General features: G+C 38.6%; 1 protein-coding gene across 2 annotated transcripts in view; it reads right to left on the minus strand.

The window, feature by feature from the left end:
* quo (quattro) overlaps positions 1–20489 on the minus strand; it is a 43520-nt gene that overhangs the window by 21611 nt on the left and 1420 nt on the right. For both annotated transcript variants that reach the window (XM_036571005.1, XM_036571006.1), the window contains exons 2-5: positions 7113–7310; positions 4501–6412; positions 3096–3290; positions 1584–1707 (exon numbers count right to left, since the gene is read on the minus strand). In XM_036571005.1, the coding sequence (XP_036426898.1) occupies positions 1584–1707; positions 3096–3290; positions 4501–6412; positions 7113–7310 (2429 nt within the window). The remainder of the gene's footprint in view (positions 1–1583; positions 1708–3095; positions 3291–4500; positions 6413–7112; positions 7311–20489) is intronic.

The following is a 20489-nucleotide window of genomic DNA, read 5'->3' on the forward strand; positions in this document are numbered from 1 at the left end:
TACATATAGTGTTAACACCTGTTATTATCTTAGCCGTTTCATTATCATATTGCTGTAATATCAAAATTTCACAACACTTTTTTGTTTTGTTTTAGAAAACATCAGCTTTATATTGTACAAACATCATGACAAATAGATAGACAACAGTCCATAACATATATATATATATAATATATATATTATATATATATGGATGAGTATATTTTATTCATATAAAATAAAATAGGAATAAAAAGATTTTGTTACAATAATTTGTTTCTTTGTGTTCTGTTATAAGTATGAGGTGCAATCAGTTTATCTGCCTGTTGTCTCTCTGAGCAGGAGATAAGAGAATGGCGAGGACTCATAAGGTCTTGAAAATGAAAGCTTGCAACTGTTTTAAACTTTTACAAATAAAGGTTTTTAAATGATTATTAAAATGTATGTACAATTCAAGAAAAATACTTTTTATATTGTTTAGAGTTTGTTTAAACTCTAGACAATATAAATATAAAAGGTTCTTCTGAATCATATCTGTCAGTGAATGGTCTCAAGAACCAAAAGAAGTGCTTCAGTGGCATCACTCCAAAGAACCTTTAAAGTACAGAAGTGGCTAAGGGCTTTTAAAAGTACTATATAAAGCACTGAAAGTACTAAGGTGCTCAAAATACACTATGCTGGACTAATACATTTCAGACAGGGCTCTAAAGGTTGCACTGAAACCGGCTTGTTTACACAACCACTGTTGGGATCAAAACCCTTCATGCTGACTTAGAATAAGGAATTAATGATAAGGCATTTCCTGTGAATTCTTCAATAAATTTTGCGCTGCCTTTTACTGCACTCAGAATATGCTGATGTTGTTAGGTGGAACAAACACGTATATCATAGCTCATTTTGCTCTGCATTGAAAATACTTAAATAAATAACCACTCTGAAGCCTACAGTCATTTGCTGTTATGTTACTTAGCAACTTGTCGCAACCTAAAAATATTCACATGTATATATACCGATCAGGCATAACATGACGACCTCCTTGTTTCTATGCTCATTGTCCATTTTATGAGCTCCACTTACTATATACAGGACAGGATACACAGGACACTATACACAGGACGCTGTTGGCTGGATATTTTTGGTTGGTGGACTATTCTCAGTCCAGCAGTGACACTTAGGTGTTTAAAAACTCCAGCAGCGCTGCTGTGTCTGATCCACTCAGACTGCCGCAACACACACTAACACACCACCACCACATCAGTGTTACTGCAGTGCTGAGAATGATCCACCACCCAAATAGTACCTGCTCTGTGAGGGTCTATGGGGGTCCTGACCATTGAAGAACAGGGTAAAAGAGGGCTAATAAAGTATGCAGAGAAACAGATGGACTACAGTCTGTAATTGTAGAACTACAAACTATATAGTAAGTGGAACTGTTAAAATGGACAATGCCTGATCCTGATCGGTGTGCATGTATATATATATATATATATATATTTATTTATTTATTTATTAATTTTTTTTTTTTAAAGTGAACAGTGTCATCTGAATGTTTGTGAAGCTGAATTTTGAATGAGCCAGTTGTGAATAAAGGGTGGGTGTGGTACCTGGGTATGGACTGCAGGTAGAGGAGCAGTCTGCAGAGCTCCAAAAGAGAGAGCAGAGGGGACCCCCAGCCTTTCTTCCCCCCATAGACTTCAAGCACCGCTCGTCCTGCTCTGTCACGGCTGCCTAGATTTACACAGCAGAAAAAGTAATGCTGGATGTGCATGTAGTGTAAAGTATATATATATATATATATATATATATATCTATATATATATAGCTGTTGTCGGAAAAAAAAAAAACCTCATATCTCCATTTTGGTCATTTTTCAGTTTTTGACATAATTTGAAAAAGTCTGTTGCCCTTTACAATGTATGTAAATTTCATGATGAATGAACCAAAAGAAATTGTTCAAAATGACTTGGAAAAAATTCCACTGACTTACATTAAAAGTAAAGTTTGTTTTTCCCTTCTCCTGTAAAGTTACCAATTTGGAGATATGAGGTTTTCTTACAACAACAGCGAAATATGTTAATGTTTGTGGCTCTAGATATAAACAAAAAGATACAGAACTGCACAAAATCTGAGACCCCTCTTTGGTCTCAAAGACCACTCTTAACCACTATTTATTTAATTTCCAGTCAAAACAGCCAGACTTCATTTTTCAGGAGATATTTCTGAAGAGAAAATCCACCTACATCAGGGGAAGGAAAACATCTAAAGAAATAAGTGAAAAAAGATTAAACATCACAGAGAAAACGGGACACTGTACAACTGTGCAAGACCTGGTAGACCACCAAACCAGATAAACAGTACTTAAAGCTTTCAGGATACGAGAAAATCAAGCTCCACTCTTACTTCATATCTGAAAAAATACACAGATGTTTCAGTCCATCCTTCCACTGTGAGAAGACAACTCAGTGCTATGAGTCTAAAAAGATGTGTAGCTATGAAAAAGCTGTTACTGAGAAAAAAATAAAGAAATAAAAAATAATTGTGGAAATATATCCCAGTAGATCTCTTTAAAAATTGCAAGCACATGTCTCTAAAAGAATGGAAGCTGTAATTAGCCAAGCAGTGGACACACTAAATACTGAACATATTTAGTTGTTGGGGCTTCTGTACAATTTGCTATGCATTTGTTTCTGATGCTGAAAAATGAATAACTTGTATTTAATGACCATTTTAACTGGAAATGAAAGAAATGAAAGTTGGTCTCTTGCACTTTTGTGCAGTATTGTAACTCATTACTTGTGAACCTATGAACACGCACAGAAGAAAGAAAGCATTCTGAGCTTGTGGGGCACAGCCCCACCTGCTGGGGGAAGGAGAAACGGTGATAGTAACTAAAAACCACAAAGTAACTAAAAACCACATTACATACAAATTATATGCAAATATACAAACTGCATCCAAATTATCCAATATACATGATGTACAAATTATGTACCCAGTACTAGTACAGTATGGTGACACTCCCTTTTGTTGTCAGAAGAAGTGAGAATAATAACAGGAATGTATTGAGGCAGAATATTACACATTTTAACTACAGGTAGATGTCCTGTTCAGTTCACCTGGCAAACAGATGATGCCCAGCTGTAAAAGGCCCTTGATGGAGGGGTCTTGGGAAAGAAGAATAAGCTGATTTCCTTGTCCAGAGGAGATTTGTGCTCGGGTTGCTGAGAGGAGCGCCATGATGGGGCTTTGGAGCACCACCCCATTCAAAGGTGGAGGAAACTGAGGCTCAGCTGTGCTAGATGTGGATGTATCTTAAAAGAGAAAAGACAAAAAGTCATAACTAGTTCTCTTGCACTTCATAGTTCAGAAAAACCTAAAGGACTGTTTTGGGTAACCTACTTTTTGAATGAGGCACTATACAGGGTAGCCAATCAGAACAGAGCTCATTTACACATACCAGTCAGTTACAAAATAGCCTGTTTAATTCTAACGGAAAAGGGATAAGTTAGAAAATGATAATGTAAAATAAAATATGGGTGTTTCTGGTATATAAAACCACACAAACATCATAAATGGATCTCAACACATTTTTTACAATTACTAAAATACTGAAATACTGAAATATTAAAAAAACATCCTTCTCCTGCCTAGAATTCATATCAATAAGGCACTGTTTCTTGGAGTGCAGGTTTAACCCAATGCGCCCCATACATTTCTCTGAAACTCTATACATTCTCTATGTAGCATAAGCATTGTAAGTTAATACTATTACTAGACTGATTACTTCACTTCAGCTACACAAGGTGGCGCCATTGGGCTGGGTAGGTCTGTCTCTGACTAAAAGACACCGCACACAACTGAGTGCTTGTTGTCTTCCAGTTCCAGTTCAGACATCAAACAGCCCTCTCCTAAAAATGGGGGCTCAGTTATTTCTGTCCATCCACACTGCCGTTTGCTTCAGCATAAATGCCCTCATTCTGTTAAAGTGGGGAGAGGACTGAAGGAATTCTCTGCTGGAACGCTGTACACGCTCCTGACCTTCGACTCTTGACCCCTGTGTCATTATGTGCTCTTTTTGGATGACCTTTTCAACCTTGTCATCCCAGCACATTCTTCTCTCTGTGGAGGAGATGAGACCAAGGTCGTCTGTAAATCAGCCCATTTGTAAAGGACTGGTTTTGGTACGAGTATGTAAAATGACATTGTGAGGACCCTCTCGCCGGATGCTGTCCAGACGTGCCTCCCCACACAGTTCCAGGGTCGTCTATAAGGCTGGCGTGTTTTCTCTTCAAACAATCACTCACATTAATCATGCTTGCACAAGCTTATGAGTAATGTGGCGGTCTAAAATAATAACACATTAGGCAGAGGGCTGTCTGAGAACAAATAACATCTCGTTCGAAAAGAAAAGTGAGTTTTTTTTCAAATGAAATATACCATGAAAATAATATTACACCACTGTAAGCTTACATAAAAAATAATAGGTTCATTTAATAAAAAAAAAATCAGGAAGCTTCATACCATTTTTAGCCCCTTTCCGTCTGTCTAGTTTCGGGGATGCTAGTAAAAAGGGAGTGTATTTCTTGTTCTGCATAGAGTGGATTGCAGGAACCATGGGAATGATCTCTGGACAGACATCACTGCGACTCCTGTTGGTCATCTTGTCCACCGGCAGACACTCTCTGGCTGTCTCTGACACTGAGGATACAGAGCGGCCTTTGGATCTGCTTTTCCCTGAAACCTTCAACACTTGTACAGGTGAGCCTGGGCCTCCAGCACATGCTTTGTTGTCACAGAAAGGCTTTTGGTCCATAGGACTGTATTGATGTTGAAGCATGTTCTCACTGTGCTGCGGAAGATGAAAAAGAGAAGGTCTCTGCTCTGTGGGTTGTGTCAGGTCTTTAGGCTGGGATGCTGGTCCATATGGAACCATAATTTGCTTCCTTCCTACACCTGGACAGTTGTAGGCATTAGCCTCTTGTCTGTGGCTGCTATGATCAGGCAAAGCCCTTAGTCCCATTTTGGGTAAGTGTTGAGTTTTGGCATGTTTCTGGCTGCTCATCCGCATTTGGGAGGGTTCTTGCCTTCTGGCTTCACTCAGGCAGGGATGTTTGTTGTCAGAAACTATCTTACGTTCCAAAACAGTCTTATGAAGATCTTTAGTAAGTAAGGGCTTTGGCTGTTGACATGTGAGAGGGCTTGGCTGTGAGTTCTGATGATGTTTTGTGTTCATATTAGGCTGAACTAAGTTTTCATTTTGTTGGCCTGAAGTCTTGTAGGATTGTATTGAGTTTTGGACAGGCTGGGTTGAACCCTGGCCTGTTGAACAGCTCTGAGACTCAATTCCAAAGCCTTGTTTCTCAAAAACTATTTCTGCTTCCCCTAAACCTGGCCAGGTTTCTTTTAGGGGTGCCATCACACTTGCTTTCTCAAAACTCACAGGGTTTCTTAAAGCTGCTAGGTAAGACTGACGATGCCTACACTTGGATTCTGAACCCTTCTGTAAGTCTTGGGACAACTGCTTGTTTTTTGAACATGGAACGCAAAGCTCATTCATCATTCCTGAAGCCTGGACACAAGGGACACCATCCCTTTTTGGAGGAGGGGGAGCAGGCCTGAAGGACACTGGAACTGTAGGTATTGCAGCTTTGTTGAAGGCCAAAGTCTCCTTCTCCTTGGCAAAATCCAAGAGATCGACATACTCTCCTTCCAGCTCTCGATTATGCCTGCTGTCCCAGGAATTAGGGGACACCCAGCCAACAGGCTTTCCCACAGAACTGCTCATAGCTTTTCCTTGATCCACCTTAATAAGTCTGCTGCTGCTCTCAACCAACCGAACTGAAACTGCAACCCCATCTTTTGCCGGAAGAATCATGGTTTCTATTTCCAGAGGTGCCATGTTTACAGGAAACTGGGACTGAGGCTCTTGCTCAGGAGACTGATTATCTTGCATTATTAGTGCTGCAGTTGAGCATGATGTCATTTCTTCAGACCTGATCTTAGCCTTTGGCTTGTCCAGAAATTCTGGGTTGACCACTTCCGTCCAGGGCACCTTCACAATCCCCTGATCGGAGGAAAGCACACACTGATGTAGCTGGTTACCATGACGGCCCTCATTCACCTCCTGTAACCAAGCCTCAGTAAATATACAGGGGTAGGATGTCTCTGGTATGGGAGTCTCCTCCACTGTTGGGCCCTCTTGCACCCTGAGACCTGCTTGTAACACCAGATTCTCCTGTGCCAAGAGGTCCTCCTGCACAAGGAGGCTCTTAAGGACTATGCGGGCTGACTGTTCCCCAAAGGGCTCCACCTGTAAGTAGAAGTCCCCAGGACGTAAGAGTAAAGGATTAATGGGGGCTAGCTGGATCACCACACGGTCTCGCAAACAGAGTGGCCAACCTTCACAGCGGAACAACACATCAGAGTACTCAGCCTAGGCAGGGGAAGAAAAGGAGAAAGAACATGGTTGAAAAATTTGAGCTTTCATGAACCTTTATTTAAAAATGGAACTGTAAATGGAGTGAATTTCACTGTCAGTGAAGAATTACCACACTTTTAGTCTACACTTAGGGTTAATCTAAGTCTGCAAAACTAAAACTAAGCCCATAGCGTTGCATCATATCATTTTGTTTCATTTTATTTTTCTACAGATTCTAAAAGTTTGTATATGTCTACAAGGTTGGTCAGACTTATATCATTGTTGCACAGTTGAAAGAGTAGAGTTGAAAAAGGAGAGCTCATTGGCTTGCATGAAAATTCTTGAATCTCCTTCAGAGAAAATGTCTTGGAGGACTTTTACTTCTTTTGAAGATGAAACAAAACGATCTTGTGCTGACTGGACAAGGAAACTAGCTTTCTTGGATCTGTGCCACAAAATCCACAAGGACTAAAGGACAGCAAAGAAATGTCTTTAATACCGTCTCATAACCTTGTACTGACCCCTGTTTTTAATGTTATAATACTGAAAAATTACATATTTATCACTCACAAGAAATTTTCAAGCATGTGTAGAACTGAACAGTCTACGTTTTGCCTTTACTTTGTGAATTAAATTAGGTCAGGTAGGTCTACATACGACTACATGTTGCTTAGTTGTTGTTGATACCAATGAGTTAGTAACATTGAGCACTCACACAGGCAGCTTGCTGCACGCTCTCTAGGATATGTTTGGCCGGAATGAGGTAGTCCAGCAAGCACTGTAGTGCATCTCCATGGTAACGCTCCTCGATGGTGCGAAAGAGCTGGCTCAGGACAGTTGGGGCAGTGGCCTCAAATGGAGGAAAAAGAGACGACAATGCGCTCTGAATGGACCAGTCCAGAGAGGAGGGGTTCTGAAAGAAAGAGCGAAAGGGAGAGATAGAGAAAGAGAAGCAAGAGAGAAAGAGGAAAAGAGAAAACTCAGTCAAGTGTCTTGTAAATTAGGAATGTTGCAAGACAAGTGTAATTGTAAGGCACTGTGTCAAGCCCGTAAGGCTCCATTTATTAGGGCAGAAACCGGGGATGAACAATTGGAATAGCCAGGAGTGGAACTGTTAGATTTTTTTTTCAAACACATTACTGACAATCTAAAAATTATTTTTACTGTGTTTCAGTTACACCTGCTGCTGCACCAAAATATAGAGACATTATTGTGCTAAATAGCCAGTGGCCTCTTATGTTTGATATAGCACTTTATTCGACTCTTATTCTAATAGGAAACTGTTTTCTTTACAAATTTAAAATCCCAGATTGGCCCAGCAAAGAGCAAATAATATTATTTATTGCACCTTTGACTAAAAGAAAGTTCATGATTCATGTTCATATAAGTAGGCAACTGATGTTTCATTTATTAATTGAAAATGCTAGTTTGGCCAACAGAAATCGGCCAAAAAAATCAACCAGCAGTCAATTTGGTTGTTAAGAAACCAGAATCTCTGGCAGAAACTCGTTTCATAGTGAAGAAAAAAGTGTAGTCCCTGAAGGAAGTTAAAAACAGGATTTTTACAAGTTCACCTCAAATTGCACTAAAGGGAAATTGCTGATAAAACATGAGAAATCAGAGTTTCATGGTTTTGGCTTTATAAAATCTGACATGGCGTGCTGAGGTTCAGCTTAGCTCTGTATGTGCAAAGAGTGTGTTCTTGGAGTGTTGTGTCTTTTTCCAGACACAGCTCATTTGAGATGGCTAACTGCGCACAGGAGACAGTCCGATTGGAAAAGATGAAAGAGAACAAAGAAACACATGATCTGAATCACATGGCTGTAATTGTGTGGACACATACCACTTTAAGTAAGTTTATGTGTGTGTCTATGTGTGTGTGAACAATATGCTGAACTCCTTAGAACACTGAGCACCAATTATGGTAATCATCACAAAAAAATAAACACAGTACCGTCTGTCTTTCAGGAGTGCCGTTACTTTTGTGTGTGCAGCTTTGAATGCTGTTTCTAGTTCGCAGTGTTCATGGTTTCCACTCATGCTTTGTGACATCTTTGGACACTATTTTGGATTTGTTTACTCTATTCAGTATTCTCTTCAGGTATTTTCATCTTCATGTCATCCCCAATTTATGCTCTGTTACAAACCCCGACCACTTAAGATATGTGCATGTTCACTGCCTTAAAATCACAGTTGTACCAACTGTAGCATCACGAGTCCGACTGAGGGTTTGACTTTGAGACTCTATATGTTACAGCAGTTACAGCAGTCATAGCACTGACACTTCCTTTGGCCTTTATACTAGGGATGCACCGATCATGAATTTTTCCAATTTCTTTATGCTCAAGTTGAATTTTTTATTAATCTTTTAACCCAAAGCTCACAATGTTTGGAATAAATGAAGACAAGAAACACATCGGCACAGTACATTCAGCCGTAACATAACATTACTTGCTCTTTAACGTGCTATAACAGCATTATAAATTTGTAAATAAAAAATCTGTTGCCATTTTATCAAATAAAATGCTACATCAAAAGTAAAAGGCAACTAGCTATATAGGACAATGAGTTATGCATAATTAGGCTATGACATTTTGGTACAGGTGTAGCAGCAGCATTCGAAAACGGTGCAACTGCATGAAACACATATGGACAAATCATAAATAAACACACACACATGGTGCAGTTCATAAGCCTTTCAATAGTTACGATTTTGGTTTGTTTTGATTGTTGGTTGTTGTATGCCAGCATATTAGATTTGAAATGACTGTGAAGTGACAGCACAGACAGCCTAATTCAAGTATATGTACCATGAGTGATCCATGTAGGGATTCTAGCTGTTCAGTTATGTCTGTGTGTGTCATGGCCTCGTAAGTTCTGGCACAAGAAAGACAACAAGAGGTTTACAGTTGATTTTAGATGTAGTATTTTCACCTGCAGCTGCGATTGTCTCTCACCATAAGGACCAAAAAGTACCAATGCCCATTAGGCCTGCCACACTTATTATATCTAATTGCAATTATTTTCCACAGTTGTTAGCTTTCATTATCATATGTTACAAAAGGAATGTGAATAGATTATGTTTTCAGTCAGGCTGATGTGACCAAAACAACAGGTTTGGTACATTTTTTTAGAAACAGATTACTCAATGGTGAGTAATCTTGGTAAGCCAAAATTCAACCACTGAGCAGCTCCACTGAGAATGCTCTCTAGGATGGAGGTGTGTCAAAGACTACCATAAAGAGAAAGATACACAAGTGTGATCTCTGAGGGTCCACCGGAATATGCGAAACACTGGAAAGCATCAAGAAAAGAAAAGCCAGGTTATAGTCTTTATCAATGATGTGACTAGCAGCATGAGAATGAATGAAGTTTACAGAAGCATCTTAAAAGGGAAATTCCACTTATTTTCTGTCTAAATTTCTGCATTAAATGGTTAAGATATAAAAAAAGTCATTCAGAGTGATCTGATGTGAAATTCTACATTCTAGAGAAAAAGACAAGGTCAGAATTTTTCACAGTGGTGGTGAAAGCAACCAGATGCCTGACTCTAATATCTCTAAAATCTACCTCACAGAAAGTTATACGCTGCATGATGTCTGTTTTATGATCGGTTTTGGCCTGATTCAACAGTGATTTTCAAAAGCCATTCATGGTAAAGAGGTAAATGTAGGGCATTGTAAGGCAAAATAGTATCCAAAACAAAACATTTTTGTAGATTTACCACTATTTCACAATTACCAACATTGCATATACATTACACATGCGTAGATTCAGTGCTAGTTCTGGACAGTAAATGTGGCAATACTTGCACTGTAGACATTGTGAAGTCTGGTTCTTTTTACCACCACTGTGAATAACAAGTCAACAACAAGATTTGTTAAGTTTCTGTACAGTGAACTATTTCACACTGATTGACTTTGTGTGTATTTTAACAGTTTAATTATACAGATATATTGAAAAATCAGAATTTTCCTCACATCCAACCCAAAAACATACCGCTAAACATTTATGGTGTTTTATGTGGGTTAAAAAGTGACCTGACCTGAATCACATTAAGCATATTTCACTTACTGAAGATGGAAGGCAAAAAAGCGACAGAAACAAACAGAAAATGGCTAAAACACAAGGAACGAAGTCTTCTATGATTTGCCCTGAAGCCTTATAGAAATCCTGCAGACAAAACAGGTGTCTAGAACAAACAACAGCATTACATGTGATAAACACCTACTCCCTAAACCTCCAAACTTCCCCTTCAAGCTGCATTTCCTGCCATTGGTGTGAAAATATAACACTAACTGTTTTTGAAGTCCTAATACCTCTTCCTCTCATGGCTGCCATGACCTATCATTTTGCGGTTGCCATTCTGAATTGAAAACAGGGAGATGATAAAGAGCTTCAGTTTCTCCACTACAAAGGCCACATCCCCAGCCAAGGCCTGAGTGTGGGGCTCATTGTATTAGTCATACAGTAACACAGACAGCAGAGTCTGCGAGTCCCTCACCTCACCTCAGAAGAATGCTTGCGTTGGCATTCTTCCTAAGCCTGTTTCTAGCCATAATGAGCTTTATTTGATAGAGAGAGACATTGAGCCGTGTTGATGTGTAGACTGTGGAGTGGAATCCGGAGATTTTGTTCAAGATTGTAATGCTTTGCAGCTGTAGCCCTTCACGAGAGAAGAGATATGATCCTCTGTTTGTCTTTTCATCAAGACCCGTGCATTTACATTCAGAGTCTCATTGCAATAGCATGTTCTTATAATCAAATACTCAGTGTATACACCTTTAAGCCAGGAGAAGTAAGCATACTTGTACTGGAGCTCAAGAACTTGTAAGCTGTAGGTTGGAAACACTTAAAGTATAGAAGCACAAGTGAAATTTATACAATATGACTAATAATGGACAAAAATGGATGGCTAGTTAGGATAGAGTATAATGTTTATGTTGGTTTGTAGCAAGACAATTTATTTCAGGTGAATAGCCAGAGCTGAGCAGTTGACCTATTTCCCTGGCACGTACATCTACTTCAGGGTGGTCCTTTCAGAGCGATGCAACCTCCGGGGTCCTCTGGCTGACTCTTTTGCTCTCCCTCTTTTCTTTTTTTCTCCCTCACTCCTGCTCGGTACACTCTCCTTCTTTCTCTGTCTTCTCTGTCAGTAAACATGCTCTATTTCTGTGCTGCTGTCCCACTACCTCTTTAACTGTGGCTCTGGTCCCGTAGGTCTACTCCCATCTTCTCCCTGGTTACACATCCACACCCCTGCATTTCAAACACTCTGGAGGCCAAACACGGTTCAGCAGAATCTGGTGGCTCCGCAGTGAGGAATGCTGGCAGACTGGCATGCCTCTCCTCATCCGCTATTTGCATTCAGGAGACTGTGACTGTTTTGGTGCCATTTTAATGGCTTGCATGGGTGGCCTCCCAACCACTTGGCCAACACCTGAGCATTAGCCTCAGGAAGCGCCTGGCTGTTCTTTGGTCAGGTACCCTCGTAAACTTATTTCTGCCTCTTTTACGCTCACTCCTTTCACAGAGTGGTCAGGTCAGGAGTGGTCACCAGTTAACAGCTGGCTCCTTTCCAGAGCTGAAGTATAAAGATACTGCAATCTTCTCTAGGGCTGGTAATTATCAATAACATAATATGATAATTAGCAATAATAGCAATGAAATTAATAACTACAATTTATCATTTTCTCCTTTTTCTTATTTTTCCTCCATTTTCTTTTTGAGGCAAACATAAAGGAATGGCCGACCTTTTGTGGTTAGCTTTAGCCTGACATGGACACCAGAGTGCTTCCTCTCGTACTGCTGAGGTGCCGCCTGACTTGGTCAGCTGCTTCAGACAAAGATGTGATCGACCAGCTGGTACTGAAAAGTGAATGACTGTAACATTTTACAAATTCCAGTAGTTTCTGACAGTCTGAAAGCACATGTATATGGGACGCACATGAGACAAATGCTGAAGTTGGCTTCTTATTCGATCTTATTTCCTGTTCCACATTAAATGGTGCAGCAGTTATGTTCAAGCATCTGTATTGCTGCCAAAATGTTTCTGCTGCTCCATTTAAGGTGGAGTGGAAAATGATGAAAAATTGTCCAAAAAACAACAAATAAGAAGCCAACTTCAACCTTATGGAAATTAAGACATTATACATTTAGCACTATTTTGCTGGGCCTGAGATGCTGGAGTTAGCAGGCAATAGTTTAATCAATATATTACTCAATTTTTTTTTTCTACTATTTTGCACAATAAAAATATTTCAGATTTACTTTGGTTGTTAAAAATGTTTTTTAAAGAGTAAAAGGACATTCTAGGATACTCCTACATCCTTGCTTAAACATTAAATGGTTTTATAAAAAAAAGTATATATATTGTGATGCATACCAAAACTGTCAAAAATTTTTATTATACCATGATATACATTTTTAAAAGTTCAACAGACACAAACGAGTTGAAGCTTTGCTGCAGTGCTGTGTGGTGGAGCTCAAAGATTTACTTCAGCTCGAAGCTCATTCATTAAAATGAACAAACAATCTAAAGAAGCGAACACAAGTTCTAATGTAAAAGACAGCATTAGTGTCAATCTATATGTTTTAAAAACTTGGGCTCTATTTGTACAGACCTCACAGTTTTGTCGCCCCCTCTGGTGCAAACGTAAAGTGTCCAAGATGCACTGAATATAACCGTAATATACACATTTAAATAATTTTAAAAAATCAATATTTATCAAACATTTTGTCTCGATTTACCAAATTTGGATTTTTCAAAATGACTTATCGTCCTAGTCCTACTCTTCACACCTTTCAGTTTTTACTGCTAGATAAGATCTTGCCAACAGGCAGTTGTTCAGGATTGTTCAGCCCATTCATCTCATTCTCTCAGCACCATAATTCTGACCTTACTTTCAGATCAGTGTGTAATATTACTACTTCCATGCTTTAACAAAGAAGACTATGCTTTTGCGATAGATATTATCTAAAATATGATCTCATATCCAAGACTCTTCATGCACCGTCTTAATAGCATGATGGATTCAAACAATAGCCTTTGCCTTGACTTGTGCATCTGGCAAATTAACCAGACAGGAACGGCCAAAAACCTCAAAACTTTCTTGTGAACTGAGGTCCTCTGTGTTGTAAGACAGAAAAGAAAAACAACCGATGTGACTGGCAAGTGAAAAGAAAAATCCAAGTGGACGAAACATGTCTTCAAACAGGCCTCAATCCAACATGTGTTAAATTTTCAGCAAGACAAGTCTTGTACTTTCAGCTGTCAAATTCCAACAGCCCCTCTCCCGCTCTCTCTCTGTTCTCAGCAGGTCTCTACCCTCCTCTCATCCTTTCTTCCTGTCCCTCCTCTGTGTCTTCAAGAGGACAGTGTTGTCTTTGTCTCAGTGCCTGTCTTGTTAATTCCTCACAGAGGGAGCTTTGGCATAATGCTCCCCATTCACACTGTTTCAGTCCCATTCGAAATCTTTCTAACACTGCAACCCAACAAAGACATTGTGCCCAACTCGAATTGGAGAGGGATCTAGAACCATCTGTCTGCTTACCCATCCATCCATTCACCCATCTGACCATCTGATGCTTCAAACTTTACTTCTAACCCCTTGGCTCTCGAATCTGCCTTCTAAAATATGTACTAATATGTCTCACATACTGTGTTTGTCCATCTCTCTGTCTCGCCCTACTTTTTCTAACAGTGAAGATGTGCCTAAAGCTTTGACATTTGGGGGTCTCTTGGAAAGAAACCTATTTCTAAAGGCTAACATGACTAGCTTTGATTCAGTTTGGTTAACAGGCCATATAAACTATGTATCATATGTCCAATACTCTGTTGTCTTTCTGCCTCACATGTGTGCTAAAGAAAAAAAAGGCTCAGTGACTCCCAACTGAGATCCAAGAATGCCAAACACAGGGACTTGCAATTCTCCAAAGTCTTAAATTTCATTTGATTTTAATTTGGGGTCAAGGAGCATATTTTCAAAACAAACACTCTTTTTTCCAGTACATGTAAAGTCTCAGCTTAGAGGACTGTGAAGAAACATATATATGGAGATTCTAGGACACTTGAAAACTCAGAGCTCATAGGTTAACAGTAAGCTAAAGAGCTTTCTTTGATGTTTCTCTCAAATTCTGGCAGCAGACTCGACAATCATATTCAACGTAAGTGTTTCTCAAAGAGACATTGATATGGAATGATGATGCAAAACTTGGCACCTGGTGCCAACTGAACGGAATGGCCAGGAATGGAGAAACACTGGGTAGAATTTACACTGCTCGACCATTGCTTTAACATGCAAACTTAAAACCTCAAACCAGGCCCCACCTTTTTGCAGCCTACATTCAGTATCTAACAATAGGAAAGAATAGGGTGTCCTTCAAAATGTTCTTTTTATGGCAACTAGACGCCTAAAAGTGAAACTTCTGAAGCAACAGCAGTGCAAGATGTTTTGTCGGTGGAGTCCAAGGATACTAAATTACGGAACATCTGGCTAGAGGAGCATACCACTCTTGGTAAACAGACCACTCTCATCAGCCTGCTCTCTGTGTGGCTCTACAGGCCCTTCACAGGGTCAAAACCCACAGGAATCCATCTATAACACATGAAAGTCCCCCTGCATGTTGTCATGCCTCTCTAGTTTTGGATGAAAAAAAGAGCAAGTCCTGACTAGGCCAGAAATATGCTTCAGTAAACAACATTCAACAAGAATTTAAAAACTGAAACTTGGACTGGATAGCTGAAAATTCTTGGATAGGGCAGCTCAGGTTTGGGAGTGTTTCTCCAGTGCCACATTGTCAAAATAGGTTTTGTCTCTTTTTTTCTCTCCAACAGCTCCGCCCCCACTCCTTTTTTCTTTCCTTAATGCATCTCGGTTGGCACTTGCCCAACAGCTGTACTGCACCGACTCAATTAGCATGACAAAACAAACCACTGAAGCCTCCTCCTCCCTTTTAGGCCCTCAGGCAGAAACCCATCAGCTTTATCAGGTGAATCTGTCCCAGCACTCCCATTAGAGGAAAATAACTGTTTGTATGCTTTTGAGGTGGCTTTTTCTATACTTTCTACCACGTTCAGCAGACATGCCAGTATCGTGGGCGCGAGCACGCAGTCCAGTTCAGCTAATTTAATTCCCTCTTTTTATTGTCTTACTGTCATCTTAGCAAATGTTTGCAGGCGGTGTTTTTAAGGACATTTGCAGTCTTGGTTGTAGTGACATAAATAGAAACTTTGCTTCTAATGACTGGATATCTAGCAAGGTGTATGTGTGTGTGCTGAGTCACGATCTTACGCGAGTGTTTTTGAGGTTTGTGTGAAGCCATAAAAGACACACTGGTGCAGTGTGTGTTGTTTGTGTGTGTTCATGGGTTGGCCAGATGCTGTTTTTTTCCACTGACCATTGCTGCTAGACAGAGAAGCCTGCTGCTGCAGGCAAAAACAAGTGTGCAGAGACCTGCCCCTCAACAGCTGGGAGGAGGACACACAATACTTCAATCACTGGGAATCATAAGGCAATACTTCAATCACTGGGGACTATAAACCATAAACTCTTGAACTGGAGTCCAGCACAGTTCAGAGGTTTCCCTGATCTAACACATGCTCTAAACCTGGTAATTAACTAACGGTGCTGAATCAGATGTGTTTAAGCAGGGAAATTCAGCTCTCTGGGACCAGTGTTGGGCACCCTTACTATAAACACTCAGATGAAATATTTGTTTGTTAGCTTTTTGTTTAGAAGTAAACTATTTTACTGAGCCAATGTAATAAGAATGAAATGCTATTGCATCCACTCCCAGCTACATCTAGAATCCAGAATCTGTATCTAGAGTTTTGCTGCTGAAGATACAATTTTTAGATTAGATTAGATTAATCTATTGATCACACCACATTTCTTTTAGAATTTCAACATAATTCCTACATAATTATATCATGTAATCATGTAAACAAAGTCATAGCAAGTGCTTTGATGTGAAATACTCCATTCTAGGGAAACTATTTGCAGTTATTCAGTGAGGTGGCTTTAGGAACCAGACATCCGAAGTGTTTAATGCTACTAAAAGCTACCTGAGAGCAAGCAATCACATGGATATAGATACGCTGCCTAACCCCTGATGTTATTATGATTGTTTTGAGATACAGATTTGTCCTAAAACACATTTTAACTTCTTAAAGGGCCAGCACTCACTAGCATGCCCAAAGTTTTATTATACACCTCTATAATCGAAGAACAGCTCAACCAGCATTGAAGTCTCTGTAGATACTGAATAGTAAACTTTAGTATGTAAGAAACCTGAAAATACTCAGAAGAGTATTAATAAAATAAAAATTCACAAGACACAAGTAGGTTCACAGATCATTTGGATAGAAAATAAAATGGCTATATTTGCATCATGACCCTTTTTTCCTATTCCACATTATTTAAAACTGAAACTCAGAATGACTGCCTACATTTCAATGACTGAATTATGCAGATATTACTTCTGGACCCCTTTATCACCTTAAAGGCTTATTATTCAGTAACTACAAGGACTTCAGCGCCACCCAACTGAGCTATTTAATTTCTATTGATTCATTTGTCATGAAATGTCCATACAGTATAAAGGGCAGCTAGAATGTTCAAATAGTGTCTATACATACACAGTTGTACGCAGAAGTCTGAATACCCTTGGTCAAATGATGTGTTTTATTGAAAATATGTACAATACTCTACAAAGAACATACTTCTGCACATTTTAATGCACAATTATTGTTTATTTGTTACAAATTAGAAAAAAATAAAACATAAAATGTGGCCTGTGCAAATGTTATGGCACATTTATGCTTTTTTTCCTCAAATAAATAAAAATTACTAAAATTTGCAGAAAAATACCTTATTTAAATTTGTTCTTTGAAACTAAAAAATCAGTTTAACTTGAGCATGTTTTGTAATATACATTAAAAACATAACTTTTATGTGTAATGTGAATTTGACAGTAATTTATTTTTAGCTAACTGGTAAAAGAAGAGATATTATAATGCATTATGGAACTTAATTATATGAAGTCACTTTATAAAGTGTTCATTTTATGAAGTCACTTTATAAAGTGTTATGCATATAAGTACAACTACTTAAGAGCAATTATACAAGCTTATGCCTGGTATTATAAAGTAATATGTGTGCCATATGATGCATTATTAATGCATTTATAAAGCATTATGAATACAGGATTTACAGGAAGTTTAAAAAAATCTACTGACATCAAATGCATGTGCTGGAGTTAAAAGGTTTTGATATGACAACAATGATATCAAACTAGTTCAAGCACAAGCGCTGTATTAACAGGTCTGCTGCATCACTATGCCTCAGGGATGTGTGTAGTAATTACAGACACGAAACTCCTCCCAGATAAAATCTCAGTACATCTGTAATATGTCAGTCTTGCCAACTACATTATGTGTAATGAAATAAAGTCAGATGCATGAAATCAGCCTTGAAAACTGGGTTGGATCTGCAACCGCATTTTGACAGTTATTGCAAATGAAGAGCTATTTCACGATTAGCCATAGCCCAGGTTTCATATAATGCATCAATCTTGGAGCAGTTCCCAGCATTGGAATAAGGCTTCATCTGCATGCCTACTGCAGCAGCTCATTTAAAATGACCAGTCATGCATTGTTCCTTATCTATTACACTTGCAGTGTCCAGACTTACAATGCTACTAAACAGAACGGTGGAGCTAAATGGTTTTGTCACACATTTTCTATGAGTGCAAGCAGTAAACAAGTGAACACGTCTGGGAATCATAAACAGCTGCTCCTCATATTCTCACCCACACATTATATGCAAGACCCTGAGTCATAATGAAACCTAACCAGGATGGTTCAGTGCATTCCCACACATGTCAGTTCCACTTAGGATCTGTAATTACATTGGCTGAAGAACAGGACTGCTTAGTTTGAATTATTGTATAAGCTGTTGAGGAATATAAGATGCTGAGTCTCTTAGAAGACAGACAAACCAAAACCACAGGGCAGTAAACAACCATCATGGTTCAGTATTGCTCCAACTTTGGGTGGTTAATAACCAAAAATACTAATAAGTGAACCAATACTCATTTTCTTGTGATGTAGTTTTCTGTAATAGAATACTGCATGATTAGCTGAGCATTGTGTATATGAGTTAACAAAAAGTGAATGTGAATCATAATACATTTTCCTACCATACCGTGAAACATAGCATGATGGAGGATCTCCGAGCTGGCATTTCGACTGATAATGGATGGGGGTTGAAGAGGTAACTGTTTAATATCATTTTTCTCTGCCCACTGGTGCATTGTGATGCAATCAAACCTCAAAAAATGGATTAGAGGATGGCAAAAGTCATTATAATTCAGTTTAAAAACACAGGAAAATACCAGTTTCCTCTTTTAAACAGTATGCTACGATGAATGATACTTACTATCATTAGGGACATAATAAGGTAAAAAAGTGGCAAATTTCAAATTGACTTTAATGCATACATCTGTTTTACTCCATAGGTTTTGTGTGGCTACCCAGCTTTTGGGCTCCACACTTATTTGCATAGCCAAATCACAACACAGCACAAATTTCTCCTTTCTCTCTCTCACATGCACAAACAGGGGGTCACTTTTACATCCTGATTGTTGTATTCAAACTAAGTACTAAAGGAAATAAACTTGAAATAAAATGAAAAAATGTGTTTTGTGAGGTTATGTTGAGATATTCATCACCTAGCTCAGGTATGGAGTAATGGAATATTTTTGATTGATGAGATAAGCTGAAGTAAGCTGAAGTAGAATGAAGCACTTTTTCTAGGAAAATGCTTGACAGGAAGTCAGATAGTTATTAAAGAGAGGTTTTCTGAGGACAGAGCAATGCTCCCCACCCCACCCCAGACATCAAAGAATCCACACCTCAGGAAAACAGACTTCTGTACTTTTCTAAAATGTGTTAAAGGAAGTGTAACCTCCCCAGAACACCCATAATGAGATAATCCTAAGATTACCATCTAAACATATATGACACATTTTAGCATTGAATACTTAGCCAAACTATTTTCTCTACCAGATGTATGTATGGAGGTATGGTTTGTTGCATGTGCTGTAACCAAATGGAACTAAAGCTCCATTTTCCCATTTTTTAGAACCATTTGAACCCGACAGCTGTCCATCACACTGTGTGAATATTGAATGACAAACGGACCAAATGATGTGTACATCGAATAAAACTATTTTTTTCTGACATGTAATATTTTAACAATGCAGTCAATATAAAGATTTATAACATAAGCAAACACATATTTAGCAATGTTGCCAAAAGGCCAAGAATTAAACATAAACATTCCACAAATTATGAACCTTATAATTTATTGTCCTGTTTTTGTTTGCCATTGTCTTGCTTTTAACTAGACAACAAATCATGTAATTAGAACAATCAACCAATGAAATTTCCTTGGTTTCTTTGTTTTTCTGGCCAGATGGTTTTATAGTGCTTTATGGGAAGTAAAATTCATCTTTCCCTTCTAGAAAATTGAGATCATAGTATCTCTTGATATCTCAATAACATCTTGATATTTCAGTATTTTCTCCTACACAACAATGATCACATTCAAAGACAAAGCAGACCTTTCCTCCTGCTGTTCAGATATTTTCCTGAGCAAAGTAATCTTAAATGTGCCTCCTTTAGAGATGTCAATAAATTCACACACTGTGCTCAGATTTGCCAACATAATGATGCTCATGTTTATCTGCAACTAAACTAGACAGACATCTCAATATGAACTCAACCATATCTCATCCAAGACTAAGAACTTTCTTAGTTTTGATGTTGTGAATAACAATTTTTTTTATCTGGGCCAAAAGCATCTAATTTCTGCATTTTGTCCAATGGTACTTGTCCAAAAAAAGTTTAGGAGAATCATCTTTAAGCCTCCTGAGCATCACAGAGCAGTATTTGAGCAATAATTTTTTTCTCTGGGTTTTTATTATTATCATTAATAATGTCTTTTCGGCACTGTGTCAATTTGCCATAGAGTGTGAATAAGTTTTGCTGTATGTGTGAGAACTTTTTGCTGACTAAAGCATGATTAGT

This window comes from Colossoma macropomum, unplaced genomic scaffold (genome assembly GCF_904425465.1).
Source record: "Colossoma macropomum unplaced genomic scaffold, Colossoma_macropomum, whole genome shotgun sequence".
Lineage (NCBI taxonomy): Eukaryota > Metazoa > Chordata > Actinopteri > Characiformes > Serrasalmidae > Colossoma > Colossoma macropomum.